Consider the following 14,267-nt stretch of genomic DNA (forward strand, 5'->3'; position numbering starts at 1 on the left):
AGGCTTGGGAGACTTGGTATGATCTCTCATTTTTCGTTGTTGCGACATGTTTATGTTTGTTGTATCTTTTGTCCTTGGCTATTTCATTTGTGGCCACCTCTTTGATTGTGTAGGCGTTCTGATCTTTGGAAGCCTTCAAGGTCCGGCATAAGAACAAGTCATTCACTCTCACACATTATTGGTCTCTCATCAAAGATTGCCCCAAGTTCAAAGGTCAATATGCCGCTCTAAAGAAGAAAGGAGGGAAGGCGGCCATGGATGTCGATGGAGGTATGGTGAAGAGGCCGAGGAGCAAGACCAATTCGAAGATTGATGAGAAGCGTGATGCGGCATCTTTCGCGTTGCAATCAACTTTGCAAGACATGATGACACAAAAGGATGTGAAGGACGAGAGGAAGCGCCTAGGAAAGAAGGAGCAAATGAAGATATGTTTGGGTCTCCAAACTAAGAAGCTCGGAGAAGAGGAAGCTCGACATGAAGGAGACAGCCAAGATGAGGAAGCTCGACATTGAGGAGGCCGCCCAAGCGAAGAAGCTCGCGATCGGGGCCACCAATGCTGACACCAAAGCAAAAGAGGTGGCGCTAATAATCATGAGCGTGGACTTGACCAACATGTCGCCGAAGAGAAGAAGTTGGTTCGAGAGCCGGCAAAAGTAGATGTTCGATTGAGATGGCATGAACTAGGGCGGGCTTAGCCGTGGACTATGTCCGTTCTTTTTGAAGGCTAGCAAGTGTGTCTGTCGATGGATGTGTCGCCGGCGAGAAAACTTGGGTCTGCATTTTGAAGGCTGTCAAGGGTGCCGGCTGCTGGCTTTGTTGCTGGCGAGAGACTTGGGGGGTTGATCTTTCTGTAGGCTGGCATATGTATGTCGGCCGCTGGTTTTGTTGTCGGCGTGAATGACGGTGGTGGTGATAATTTTTTCTAGACAATTCTAGACGGCGGACAAGATGCGTTCGCGTGTTGTGAGCACCGTCAACACATCCAAAAAAACGGCCGGACGCCGCCCCATTGCACTACCAAAGTTGGAGTCGGCCTAACCAGCCTCTAGCCTCATGCTGTCCTACTCGCGCTCTACAGAACCAAAGAAATAGTACGAGCTACAGTAGTACTCCACCCTGGCCCGTGAGCTAGACGCCTCGACCTCTGTCTTCGCCCTCCATTTTACGGTACTCGATACAACCTGGCCCTTGCACAGGTGTAGTAGTAACTCTCTGCAGTCTGCACCACGCGTTGCTTCTGCCGGTAGCCAAACCGTAGGTAGGCAGGCAGCGGAAGCCAGTACGGCAGGTAGAAAAGAAAAGAAAAGAGTGGGCTATGGCTTTGCAGCGGGTCTCGTTTTGCTCGGCGCCCCTGCTGCGTGCGCGCCGATCGGCCTCCGCCTACCCATTCGAGCCCCAACTCTGTCTCCTCGCCATGTCTTGTTCATCCTGCTACGGATCTCTCTAGCAGAGCCGAGTTATGCATATGCATGCATGCATGCTACGTGCGCTTTGTCCTCCTGCGCGAGCGTGTTGCATGCATGACCTTCAGCTTCAGGGGGCATTTAGTAAAAAAGAGTCCTGCGCGAGCTTGTTGCGACCATCGACGAGCAAGCATACAGACAGAGGTGCACTCCATCAAGGGAGTATCTCACAGCGCGCGCGCACACAGACACACTGCTATACTGGGCAATGCTACAGTACATATATGTGACCTATGCATGGAGTAGAAAGTAGTTTGTTTGTTTCCTTTGTTAGTTCGATATAATCCTGGCCGGTTGATGGCTTTGTTAATTCAAAGCCGGGCTCTTCTTGAGCCTTCGTTCTAAAAAAAAAGAAAGTAAACTAGCACGTAGTATCTCTGTTGGCATTCGATTCGAATGCCAAGCAGCGTGCAGATCTTTCTAGGAGCTTGTAGAAAGGCCAACGCTAGGCGCCGGTCGACCGGCCCAATTTCGGCCGTCGCCACGCGTACGTTGGATTAAACGGCTTTGCATCGTCAGATTTTCTTCGCGTGTTTCCTCCGCATCTATTTGGTATGAACCTTCGATCTAAACGCACGCATATAAAGGATACTCCGCGCAGCTCGCCGGCACTGGCCCGCCACCGGCGTCCGTCCAGAACCACCCAAGCCACCCATGTAGCATGCGCACGCGCATGCGCCTATGTGCAAAGCTAACTTGCTAGCAGGCAAGCAGCTTAATTGATCTAGAGTAGTTAACTTGCAAGCAAGCAGAAAAGCATCTTAATTGATTTACAACCATACGTACGTGCACACGCTGAACTTGATGACCTGAGCTAGCTTAAACTTAGTCGACCTCGACAGAAATTCCCATAGAGTTGCCGTCGGCGAGCTATGGTAAACAGGCCTGGACTAGCTGCATCAAAATCACCAATTCCAGCAAATCAATTCTCTGGTTGAAAATTTTCTTCTCACCGGTTCCAGCAAAAAAAGCAAATATGCAGCTTCTTCATCTGGGCCACGCCCTGGTCGTCGGTCGCAAGCTTTTTCTGTCGCCGGCCGGTTGCTGGTTGAAGCTTTTTCCATATAAGTTTGAAGCTTTCTTTGTCAATAGTTGCAACCTTTCTCTGGTTGTGGTTGCACAGTGTCTGGTTGAAGCTTTCTCTCTCGTTGGTTGAAGCTTTCTCTGTCAACAGTTGTAACCTTTCTCTGGTTGTGGTTGCACAGTGTCTGGTTAGAGCTTTCTCTCTCGTTGGTTGAAGCTTTTTATATCTACAGTCGAAGCTTTTTAATAAACAGTTGCAACTTTTTTCATTTGAGCAGCACTGGTTAAAGCTTTCTCTATCGTCTTGTTGAAGCTTTATTCATCTAAGGTTGGAGCATTTTCTGTCAACGGTTGTAACTTTTGGCAGTGCCGGTTGAAGCTTTCTCAAAAGTCAGTTGAAGCTTTTCCATCTAGGGTTGAAGCTATTTTTTACAGTAGTTGCAACACTGGGGTATGCAGTGGTTCCAGCCTTGCCTCTGTCTAGCCGCACACCAATGCTCGCGCCATCTATATTTGCCGCTTCCTCCTCGGAGGTTGCAGCATCGTCGTCTGGTCGCGCCCTTCAACTCCGGCCGTCGCCGATTGCCGTATCCATCGTCTTCCAGTTCCAGCTCCCGGTGCGGATGGTTCAAGCAAGCCGTGGTGCTGGTCGTAGCACGCAACACCGACGGGTTGCATCATTTGGCCTTCGAGCTCCGACTAAATATGCCGCCGGTGGCCGCCCTAGCCTGTTGCATCTCGTTGTGCCAGTTGTAGCAGTACTGCTTATACTGGTTCCAACAAAAAAAAACTCGCCACAGCGAAATCGCAGCACCACCGTGCCACTGCCATAGCACGTCCATCACAGCACCACTATGCCACCGGCCGCATCTCTCAGTGTCACCACACACCCGTTGAAGCTTTTTTCGCATCAGTTGAAGCTTTTTCCCATGCTGGTCGAAACTTTTTTCCATCGTTGACGCTCGCTGCACAGGGTTGCATGATCGAGGGCCACCAGCAATCACCATTAAAATGGATGTATCAAAAAAACTCGTTGGTTGTAGCAAAAGACAATGGCGGTTGCAGCAAAAACAATCGTCGCCGTTGTCCCGGGTTGCATCACTGCCATGAATTTTATGTAGCAAATTTTCTCGTCGGTTGTAGCAAAATCCAACAACAGTTGCAACAAAAATCGTTGTCCTCGCTGTAGCGTTGTAGCTCCACTTTGAGTCGATGCAGCAAAAATTGTCACTGGTTCCAGCACGCCGCGACGTTGGTTCCAGCACACAATCGCCGTGGCCGCAACATGCAGCACCCCCGCCGACCCTCGAGCTCACAGCGCCGTGATGGTGTGGGCATGGTCATGGTCGGCACGATCACAACATAGCCGACAAACGGATGTGGCTTCATCGGCTGCGGTTGCAGCTCGTTCCCCAACCCGCCTCTGAGCTTCAGCAAGCAGTTGGTGAAGGTAAAGCTTTGAAGACGACCTGGGTGCGCTCCTCGTGTGAAGAAGAAGATAAAAGGAAGGCCGCTAAAAAAAAGAGATAAGAGCAAGGCTGAACGAGCGGCCGTGGTGGGCCAAGAGCACGTGATGGGCCAAGTAACGGAAAACCAACGATGCAAACGTCGATTGCTTTTTTTTTTTTTGAGAATCAAACGTGGATTGCTGAGGGGTGGAATCAAGCGAAATCAAGGCCGGTCCGTCGGTACGCAACGTTTCCCTTGTAGAAATGTAGCGTCCACATTTGTACAAGAGAAAACAAGCCTGTCACTCTGCAGCCCAATAATAAAGGAGGAGCTGTCACCCGCGTGTAAAGACCGTGGAGCAAACCGAAGACACTGCTGTTTATTCTGCCGAGGTAGGATTCGCGATCAGCGTATCCGCAGAGAACTAAAGTTTGCAGTAAATGGGGATGATACAACATACTCCAATTCGCAGAGAACTAAAGGTATGCATGGAGTACAAGCACACGGCAAGAGTTTGGACTTTGGCCTTTATGTGTCTTTTAGTTAACGATGAACTTTGGGCTTTGTTTAGAAAAAAAGAGCAGAACCAATTCGATGATAGTCTTCTTCTCTTTAATTACTGCAAAAATGTTGATCAGGCCGAACGGGTTGGACAAGTGCTATAAGTAGATGATTTCCAACTCAAAGGTTCTTTTGTTGGCCAAAAAAAGCCTCAAAATACGAACATTTCGAACCCGCTGCATGGAAACGGATGGAACCGCAAAGTGCTGTCGATCAGCGCGCATGTCATCATGACTTGATCTGCACGAGACGACGACGGACAACGCGTCGCCATGCATGCATGCACACACGTACGCACGCAGCGGCATATACTCCGACTTGCACTACGTACTACTCCACGCAATGATGTCGAATCCACACAGCACAGGCGCGCCGCGCCGTCCACGGACAAGACGTGCAGTGCGTTTCTTGTCCCCGCTAGCTTTCGACATCATCGGCGGCTACTCCTCCGCCCGAGCCTACCAGATTCTGTTTCTGCTACTTGATCGCATGCGCTGCTCGGCATCGATCTCCCTACTCTACTTCGCAATGCGCGCGGTAGGCCAATAGCTCTGCTCCCCTGGCCGTAGTCACGCGGCGCGCGCCCTGCGATATATAACACGAGCCGGCAAGGGCAAGCCAGCCACAGCCAACACCCCACAGGCCACAGCAACTTCACCCAGGATTCGAGCGAGCAAGAGATGGCGAGGAAGGAGGCATGGAGGAGGAGCGGCTTGGTGAGGCAATACACCAGGTCCAGCGTGCCGAGGATGAGGTGGACGGCCGAGCTCGAGAGCAGCTTCATGGGAGCCGTCGAGCGCCTCGGCGGCCGAGACAGCGCCAGTACGTTCTCGGCTCCCCTTCGACTCCCTTCCCTCCCCTCTCTATCGCTTTTGCCCCCTGCCTTTCGTGATCTTGGTGTGATGCCAAACTGCAGAGGTGACTCCGAAGCGCATTCTTGAGCTGATGGATGTCCCAGGGCTCACCATATCCCACGTCAAGAGCCACCTTCAGGTCAGTTTCAGTTTTCCTCCTTCCTAGTACTAGCTTCGATGCTTCTGGGTTCTCTTGCTTGATGCTTCAGTTCACACCGTAGCAAGCTAGCTGGTCGATCTCTGGGATAATCATGGCTTGATTGCCTCTGTCGTATGTTCTCTTCAAACTAATCAAGAAAGTGCCGAGTATGTATGCAATGTAACTCTTTTTTGTTGTTGTTGTTGTTTACACAGATGTACAGATGCACACCGCATGGCAATGGAAAGAAAGGTGACGGAGGTGCCAAAAATCCCTCTGCCTTTCTTCCTGGTATGTACAGTTTCTTAGTGAAATCTTCTTGTAATCCTTCAGTTTCTTAGTTGGTAGTAGTACTTTCTTTCTTGGGAACTAGTAGTGAGTACTATAATAAGACTGAAATTTGTTGATGATGATTGACTGTAATGTAAGACAGCCCTGCCTTGTGGTTTTGGGTTAGCTCGCTTTGCGGCCGCGGGGGGTTCTGATTCTGCCTGCACATGCACGTACACATGATGCTAAAGCAAAGCCAAACCGCTTTCTCCTTTCCTCCTTTTGCATGTTCCCGCCAGAGACGCAGCCACAACTTGGCCTCGAGAATCATCCGTTTGCCACCGACGAGCGAGGCTCCGAAGGACTCACATTCCTACCCATGAAAAGGTTTTTTACTCCAACTTTCCTACGCCCAAAACTACTCGACTTTCATGTAAAAAACAGACACTGATAACACATTTTTCACGTCCATTTTTCTCCCTCTCTTTTCTTGGGTTCTCGGGTGAACAGGGCCAAGGCAGGGACAGAGGTTGCAGCCTCATGCAAGAGCATGCAAGGGAACAGTGGTATGAGGATGGTGATGATTCCTGGCAACCGGTGCTGCATTGATGATTACGTGCAACTGCAAGCAAGGTCGTTCATGGACAGGATGAGGACCGTAAACGAGGGCCTCCGACGGCACAGCGCTGCTGCTGCAAGCCTCCAGGAATTACGACCTTGGGTGGAAGGCCCAAAGGCCTCTAAGTCTAAGGTACGCCATGTAAAAGAAACGCTTAAAAAAACGTCGTGCAAAAGCTTATGAAAAGAAGATATATCCCTCTTGTCTTAACTGCTTTCCCGCCACTGGATCCTTCCTTTCACATGCCTCTCTAGTCTTGTAGGAGTAGTATAGTTAGTTACTACTCCCTCCGTTCCTAAATATTTGTCTTTCTAGATATTTCAAATGGACTATCACATACGGATGTATGTAGACATATTTTAGAGTGTAGATTCACTCATTTTGCTCCGTTGTAATCACTTGTTAAAATGTCTAGAAAGACAAATATTTAGGAACGGAGGGAGTACTATCAAGACTAGCTTACACTCCTGCTGGCCCTGGCATGCATATGGTTGAGGTAACATTGATTGAACCCACATCGTTTCTGATGTTGTTCTTGGTAGTAGAATTCTACTACTAGCATACTACTGTCCACTATACTCCAGATGTGCTCCCACCATCGTATCTTTCGGTAATTGCCTTTGGCTCCTAGATGCATATGCACCCATTGTCGAAATACACATTTTGAAAAGTTGAAAAATTTGAAACAAAAATTCCGCGTGTATATCCGGACATTTTATGTGCGTGCACAAGGTTTCAGTGAAAAACGACGCTTTTTGTGGCTTGTGTAAAAAAGACAATTTCGGATGCTTCATTCTAACTATTCACGAGGCATTTCTTTATTTTTTTACACAAGCTACAAAAAACATCGTTTTTCACCGAAACCTCGTGAACGCACATAAAATGTCCGCATATACACGTGGGATTTTTGTTTCAAATTTTTCAACTTTTCGAAATGTGTATTTCGACAATGGGTGCATATGCACCTAGGAGCCAAAATGCCGCTCTCCGTATCTTTGACCTATGTTTCTCAGTTTGCGCCATGCCATGAATCAGCATGGGGGAACCTCTAGTGATCTGACTGGCAGGGTCTGATACTGGCTTTAAATGGGCATGCAAGTCCCAGCTAGCTATCAATGGCTGTCGTATTTCAAAACAACAATGTGGCGTGGTGTGGTGTATGTAGACTGGTAATGGTACGTACTACTACTAGACTAGACTGGTAGTAGTGCTGCACGCTAGTATAAGACGCTGCCAGAAATGGCTCTCGAAAACCCTCCCTATCCTATACTTGGCAGGAATAATAGCTTTGCCCCAGGCAGGCACCTGCCTCAGCTCGTCGACAATGATGTGCCAAAAGGAGCGGCTTTTGCAGCGCTCGCTCGGCTTCAACCCTCGCCGCAGTCGAAGCAGCAGTTTTCATCATGGCCATGGGATCCATCGAATTCGAAACTAAGGCCAACTCCAGCGCACGACCCCAAACGGACGTCCGTTTGTGTCCATTGAACGTCCACTTGGGGTGTGATTTGGCGGATGTCTGAGGGACGGACAGGCGCCTGGAGCAACCGCGCCCAATGCGCACGAGCTGTCTCAAACCTAAACAGACGCGCGCCGCCCCGATCTCCTCCGTCATGTCTGGGAGGCAGTCTCATTGATTCATGGGCCAGCGGGTGGACGCAGCGGACGATGAGACCGTCCGCGTCCGCCTGTGTCTGCCGAGACCCATTTGTTGCGCAAAGTTGGGCCAGGTTTGGGGTTGAGCCGGATTTAAGACGGACATGTGCGGACGATTTTGTCTGTTTGCGGGTTAGCGTTGGACCAAGTTTTATCCCAAACGGACGTCTCCGGACGATTTGGGGTCCCGCGGTGGAGTTGGCCTAAGAACACCTCTCATGCTGTGGCTATGCTAGCTCCGGTTGCACACAAAAGTTGACCAGCAGTAGTATCTAGCTCTATGTGATCTTTTTTCTTCGGATGCACGTCAATACTGTACCTTCCTATCCTGCCATAACACCGGCTAGGACCAAGCTGATAGTACATGCAGTTCATCTCCTCACGTAGTAGTATCACATCTCACCCGATTCTCTATCTTGCCACGCATAAGGTAGAGAGCTACAGTACCCTGCCTTTGCCCCACAGCCGTTGGATCAGGGGGACGGTTCAGATCGGATGAAACGGTGTAGCACGCTACTGTAGCACATGTGTTGTTCCATCAAATCTGGTCGGTCCATTCGCAATCCAACGAACGAAAGAGGGGAAAGGCAGGGTTACTGTAGCTCTCTACCTTGCCCCATGGCAAGGTAGAGAATCTGCAGCCCTCACCCACACGAGCTAGCTGCGTCCCAGAGAAAATTAATCAGGCACTAACGGCAGGAGAATCAATACTACTCCCTCCATTCACAAATATATGTTTTGAATATTTCAATATGGACTATACTGAAATGAGTGAATGATAAACACACTAAAACATGTCTGTACATGCGAACCAACCTGTGGTTGAGATGGTTAGGTGGACAGTGGTATCCCAACCTACCAGGGTTCAAATCCTGGTGCTCGCATTATTCCTGGATTTATTTCAGGATTTTCGGCGATGCGCTTTCAGTGGGAGGAGACGTTCCCGTCGACGTGCCTACGGTTGCTTCGTAAATCTCAAGATGATATGCCGGGGTAGGGTGTGCGTGTGTGCCTTCATAAGGATGAGTGTATGCGCGTGTATATGAGCGCTTGTGTTTGTACTGATGCTTGAAAAAAAAAACATGTCTATACATATCCGATTTTAGAAAAAAAAAATCAGAACATCCTATATTTGTGAACGGTGAAAGTACCTTTTTGCTATGCTTTTTTCAGTTAATAAATTGGAATTTCTTCAGCAAGTTGATAAATTCGCTATAGAAGTTTGATCTTTCTGTTTTTTTTATAAATAAAGTTCTAACGTCTCCTGCATATATTGGTTTCACAGGAAAGCAAGCCGGAAGCAGTCCGTCGTCTGAACCATACGGCGAGGCAGTTATCTTCCATCGAGAGCTATGAGCGTGGGTGCTTCCTATTCAGCAGTGCAACGAGCGGAGAATATGAGCCGGCGGCTTACTTGGGGGCCAGCGGATGCTCGCCGTCGCCATGGTTCGCCGGGGAGCAGAGAGCCGTGAAAGATGTCTCTTCCTGGCCCAGCCAGAGCAGCTGTGCGCTCTCGCCGTCTTCGAGGAGCTTCAGCGACTGCTCGGGGCCTCCGGGCTGCAGCTTTTCTGGGCAGGGGATTAACCTGGAACTTTCCCTGTCGATACCTGGATTGTAGTTTAGAAGTTACGCATGCTAGCTGTTTTTGTAGACCGGTTTCAGCGTTGGGTTCTCATGTTTGTTTCAGCTGATCATGTTGTTTTTGTTGGTGTGGTTCTCCAAGAATGCCGCAAATGGGTAGTGATTAGGCGCTTTTTCGATTTTCCGAAAAGGAGGGAAGACCCCTGGACTCTGCTAGTTTTTTCGAAACGGAGGCAAAATATTTGCCTCACCGATTAATTAAAAAGAAAAAAATTGTGCAGTTAATTTAAAAAAAACGGGGGAAAACCGTCTGGACTCTGCTAGTGAGTAGTCGCTTTAAGAGACACCTTGAATATAAGGCAGTATGACAAGGGATGTAATTATTTGAGTATTAACAGTCTTGGTAAACTATGAAGGGCCTTAGGACTGTTAATTTCCCTTTTGTCTGTGGCAAGGCTATCAGTAATATTAGGATCACAAATTGACATAAAACCTACATAACTGGATCAGTATCAGGTATTCGGAAGTACTTTTACCATTGTGATTATGGTTTATAACTATTGAGAAAATATTGTAAACTAAATCTATATATTTTTTCCGAAACGGAGGCAAAAGATTTGCCTCATCAATTAATTAAGAAGAAGAGAGTTGCCCAGTTAATTAATGGAAAACCGGGCAAAAACCAATACAAACAAATCACATGCGGACTACTCCCAAAGTCTAAAACCCCAAGATCGCACTGTCGACCCTACAGACATTTCCAGCAAGCAACAGACCCAAGCCCACACGCATCTACATCGCAAAGGAATCCCCAAAAAGAACACATCGGATGTAGACAAATGACCCCCCAAAAAGTCAGTCTGGCTAGACCCCTAGCAAGCCCATCTCCTTCGGAATCGCCACTGAAAGAGGTGGAGTGGACTCCTCACATAGCACTGTCAACTCAGGCATAATCTGTAGAATTGGAGCCACAACCTCAACAATCACTTCACCCCCAACGTCAGTCGACACCATAGAGCAGGGCCTAGCACGAGGAGAGAACCCTCCATAGAGGTCGACTTCCTCTCCATCTGCAGAACCAACCTGAAGCTCGGGAAGTAGAGACCCAATCGGCACAACCTGAAGTTTACCAAGAGCAACCTCCGCCCTTGCCAAGACACTCTCATCACGCACAAGACATTCGCGAAGCTCAACGCAAAGTAGCTCAGCCTGCTGCTCAAGGACTGGTTGTAATGGCACATCAGCTTGAATGACGGATGCAGGCGGTGGAGCAACACATGGTTGCGGCATAGCCTCGTCGACGGGTTGCTTCGCACGACAAAAGCGAGCAATGTGGCCGAAACGGAGGCAATTCCTGCAACGGATTGGATCCCTGCAAGAGTGTGCTCGATGACCCCGACACAAACACTGGAAACATCTATCTCTCAGCCATGTCGGAGGAGACAGCCGTGCATTGAAGGTAGGGCGATGAAAAGCCGGAGGAGGCGCCGAACGACGCCCCTTCGAGACGAGCTGCCAGCCCCCCAGCTCATCCCCGCGCGGAGCGGCCGCACAACACCCAACGGTAGGTGCGTCATCCCGACGAAAGCATCCACGCCAATCCCCCCAACTAGGGCGCACAGGCGGGATGAATCGGTCGCCTCCAGCAATGATCTGCGACGCAGGAGCAGTGGGCGCAGCGTCCGAGGATGTCGTTGCCTTCCGCCCCCCAATGGTCGGGTCTGACCTGCGGGAAGCAAGGGCAGTCGTAGCCAGCGCAGCAGCGATGGGTGGCAGTGCCGAAGAATCCGGAGGCGCAAGCTCGGGGGAGAGCGAGTGTGGCGGCGACGGACGCGGGATTTCTGGCGCAGATTGTTGGAGAAGGGCCGGTGCCGTCGCCGGGACGACGTTGCCAACGGCAGTCGCGTGGACACACGGAAGAGACTCTGACGTGGACTCCAGTTCCAGAATGGATGCTTCACTTGATGGAATGCTGCTGGAGAAGCCGAACGGGGTCGAACCTCGGGGGACGACGGCGGGCGGCGGCCGCAGCTTCACCATGAGCTTGGAGGTGGCTGGAGGGGCGGTGTCCGACGGGGCCGCAGGGGCTGTTGCCGGCACGGGGGACCGCCTGGTCGCGGGCATCGGCTTGGCCAAGGAAGCATCCTCTGCCCATTGGTATCCGCGCCCAGCGCGGCCGGAGCAGCAGCCGGTGCCGGTGACGACGGGGGTGCCGAGCATGGTGGAGCGCAGGAGGCCGGGAGGGAGGCGGATGGGGCTGGGGAGGCCGCGGCTGCCGCCGCCGACGGCGGCGCAGAAGCCGGCTTCGGGCGTGGAGGAGGAGCCATAGCGGAGGGAGCCACCGCGGGAGAAGAGCAGCCGCCAAGGGAGGACGTCGAGGGGATCCCGGATCTGGTCGCAGCTGCTGAAGGGGAGGTCGGAGAAGGGAGATCGGGGCAGCGCCGCCGCGCGCTCGCCCGTCTTCCGCGAGGTCGCCCGCCATTCACCTGGGTGGAATCGAGATATGACTAAAGGTAAACTAAATATATGGTCATAGATAAACTTGGACAATCAAAATCCGTCTTACATATCAGAACGGTGAAGTACTTACGAAGAAAAGTGGCATATTTTTCACAAGTGTCCTTTGCATTTAATTCATTTTGCTCTGGTTTCATTGTGTTAGCGTCAAAGGAAATGTACTATCCGCTAGAGATGTATTTCATCAATAGCAGCTTTGATACCCCAGTCGCTAGAAGAAAAGGTTGCTCTCCTCCTTCTTTTACGATCGGATTCCCTCACCTCCGCTCTGGTGGCCTATGTGGCGCCGGGAGGTGGATAAATCTGGATCTCTTGCTAGCCTAGGCCTCTTTTCTAAAGAAAGCCTCGGGACACTCAGAGACTTTTGAAGATGAACAAAGCACGTGTTTTCAAGTATGCTCGGCTCAACTGATTGCATGCACTAGAGATGCAAGAACTGTCCTACAACATGGCATAGACAGTATGAAGGACGTAAGAAGGCCACCATCATTTTTGAAGTTGTGACCGATTAGGAGACATAAATTTGGCATGCCTAGATCTTGCAATGATATCAATGTGCTCCAGCGAACACCACCCTTTTCACGGTTAGCCAATGAGGAATCACCATCGGTGCAGTTTCAAGCAAATTCAAAACAGACTGCCAACTGCCGATAGACTCCGCGACTGGGGCAGCCAGCATGATGACAAATGCTCCCTCCGTGATCAGATTATAGAATCCGCGGCTCACCTCTTCTGTCAATGCCGTTTCGCTGCTGAAGTGTGGTACAACCTTGGTACTTCGATTCCTGCTACCCGCCATGTAACCATCAACTCCTTCCACTCCATTGACAAATGGTGGCAACACCTCGCCGACGGGCCAAAGCAGACGGCTGTTATGGGAGCATACTTCGCGTGGCACATTTTGAATGAGAGGAACAGGCGAATCACTAATACGGCATCTTGCCCAGCCTCTGTTGTAGGTGGCTTGATCAATGACCTGCAGCTGATTAGACTGAATGCAGGAGAACCTTAGTTGATCAAGCATGTATATGCAGCGCCTAGGGTGACTGCACCTTGTTTTTCGTTTGACCCTTCCTCCTGTTCTCTCTCCAACTTGTTTCTCCTTGTACAACCCTAATCTATAATGCAAAGTCAGAGCACCTGCATTTTACCCTAAAAGCAAAATGGGCTACTACCTGGCAGATGGGATATATCTGAAGTGGACTACTTTTGTGAAACCAATTTAAAGCCCCCAAAGTAAGAAAGAACTTTAATTCCATAATGCTCAAGCAACTGCTAGGAAAGATGTGGTGAGGGCATTTGAGATTTTATATAAGGCCGTTTTGCTACTGTGCAGGATCAGCTAGGTTTTAGGATCATGACAACCGCCGTGACCATGCACAACATGATCATGGAGTATGAACGTGGGCAAGATTTGGGTTACTCCTATGAATTGATGAGAAAGCCGGTGGAGTCGCGTAGAAGAGAAGGCCGCATCCGAAACTTTCTTGAGCTTTACCATGACTTCTGATATTCAGATACTCACGAAGATCTTTAAAGAGACCTCATCGAGGAGTGGTGGACATGGAATGGGTGAAGACCGCTAGTTTATCTCTATGTTTCATTTCATGTGTGATGCACCATGTGTTATGTCTGATGAACAAATTGTCTTGAATTTGATGTTGTCAATTGATGAACTATGTAATAAGTATTACTCCCTCCGTTCGCTTTTGTTAGTCATTTCAGACAACTTAATATAGGTTGTTTTGCACATCGTCTGAAATGTCTTCGAGGTCTTATAAAAGTAAACAGAGGGAGTATTTCCGTTCCATTTGTTTTGATATTATCTCTCTCTCTCTCTCTCCCTCTCCCTCCCTCCCCCTCTCTCTCTCTCCCTCTCTCCCTCCCTCCCTCCCTCCCTCCTATTTTAGGGCATCAACTTCTTACACCGTTTGTTGGACATGCTCTAAGGCCAACTCCACCGCATGACCCATTTCGACCCCAAACGGACGTCCTCTTCTGTCCGTTTGGGGTGTGATTTGGCGGACGTCCGAGGGCGGACAGACGGACGAAAGTCTCTGTGCCCAACGCGCAGGATGCATCCTGACCCCAAACGGACATGCCCCGCCCGCGCCGAGCTCCTCCACCTTGCCGTCGCG

The 14,267-nt window shown here is 50.0% G+C and overlaps 1 protein-coding gene across 1 annotated transcript; it reads left to right on the forward strand.

Moving 5' to 3' along the window:
• The first annotated feature begins 5,245 nt into the window (after positions 1-5,245).
• Positions 5,246-9,649, forward strand: LOC119323732 (myb-related protein 2-like). Its single transcript, XM_037597435.1, has 6 exons — positions 5,246-5,318; positions 5,413-5,489; positions 5,705-5,780; positions 6,059-6,146; positions 6,270-6,510; positions 9,317-9,649. The coding sequence occupies exons 1-6, from the start codon at positions 5,246-5,248 to the stop codon at positions 9,647-9,649; spliced, it is 888 nt and encodes a 295-aa protein (XP_037453332.1).
• Positions 9,650-14,267: the final 4,618 nt, after the last annotated feature.

Source organism: Triticum dicoccoides, chromosome 6B, assembly GCF_002162155.2.
Source record: "Triticum dicoccoides isolate Atlit2015 ecotype Zavitan chromosome 6B, WEW_v2.0, whole genome shotgun sequence".
Lineage (NCBI taxonomy): Eukaryota > Viridiplantae > Streptophyta > Magnoliopsida > Poales > Poaceae > Triticum > Triticum dicoccoides.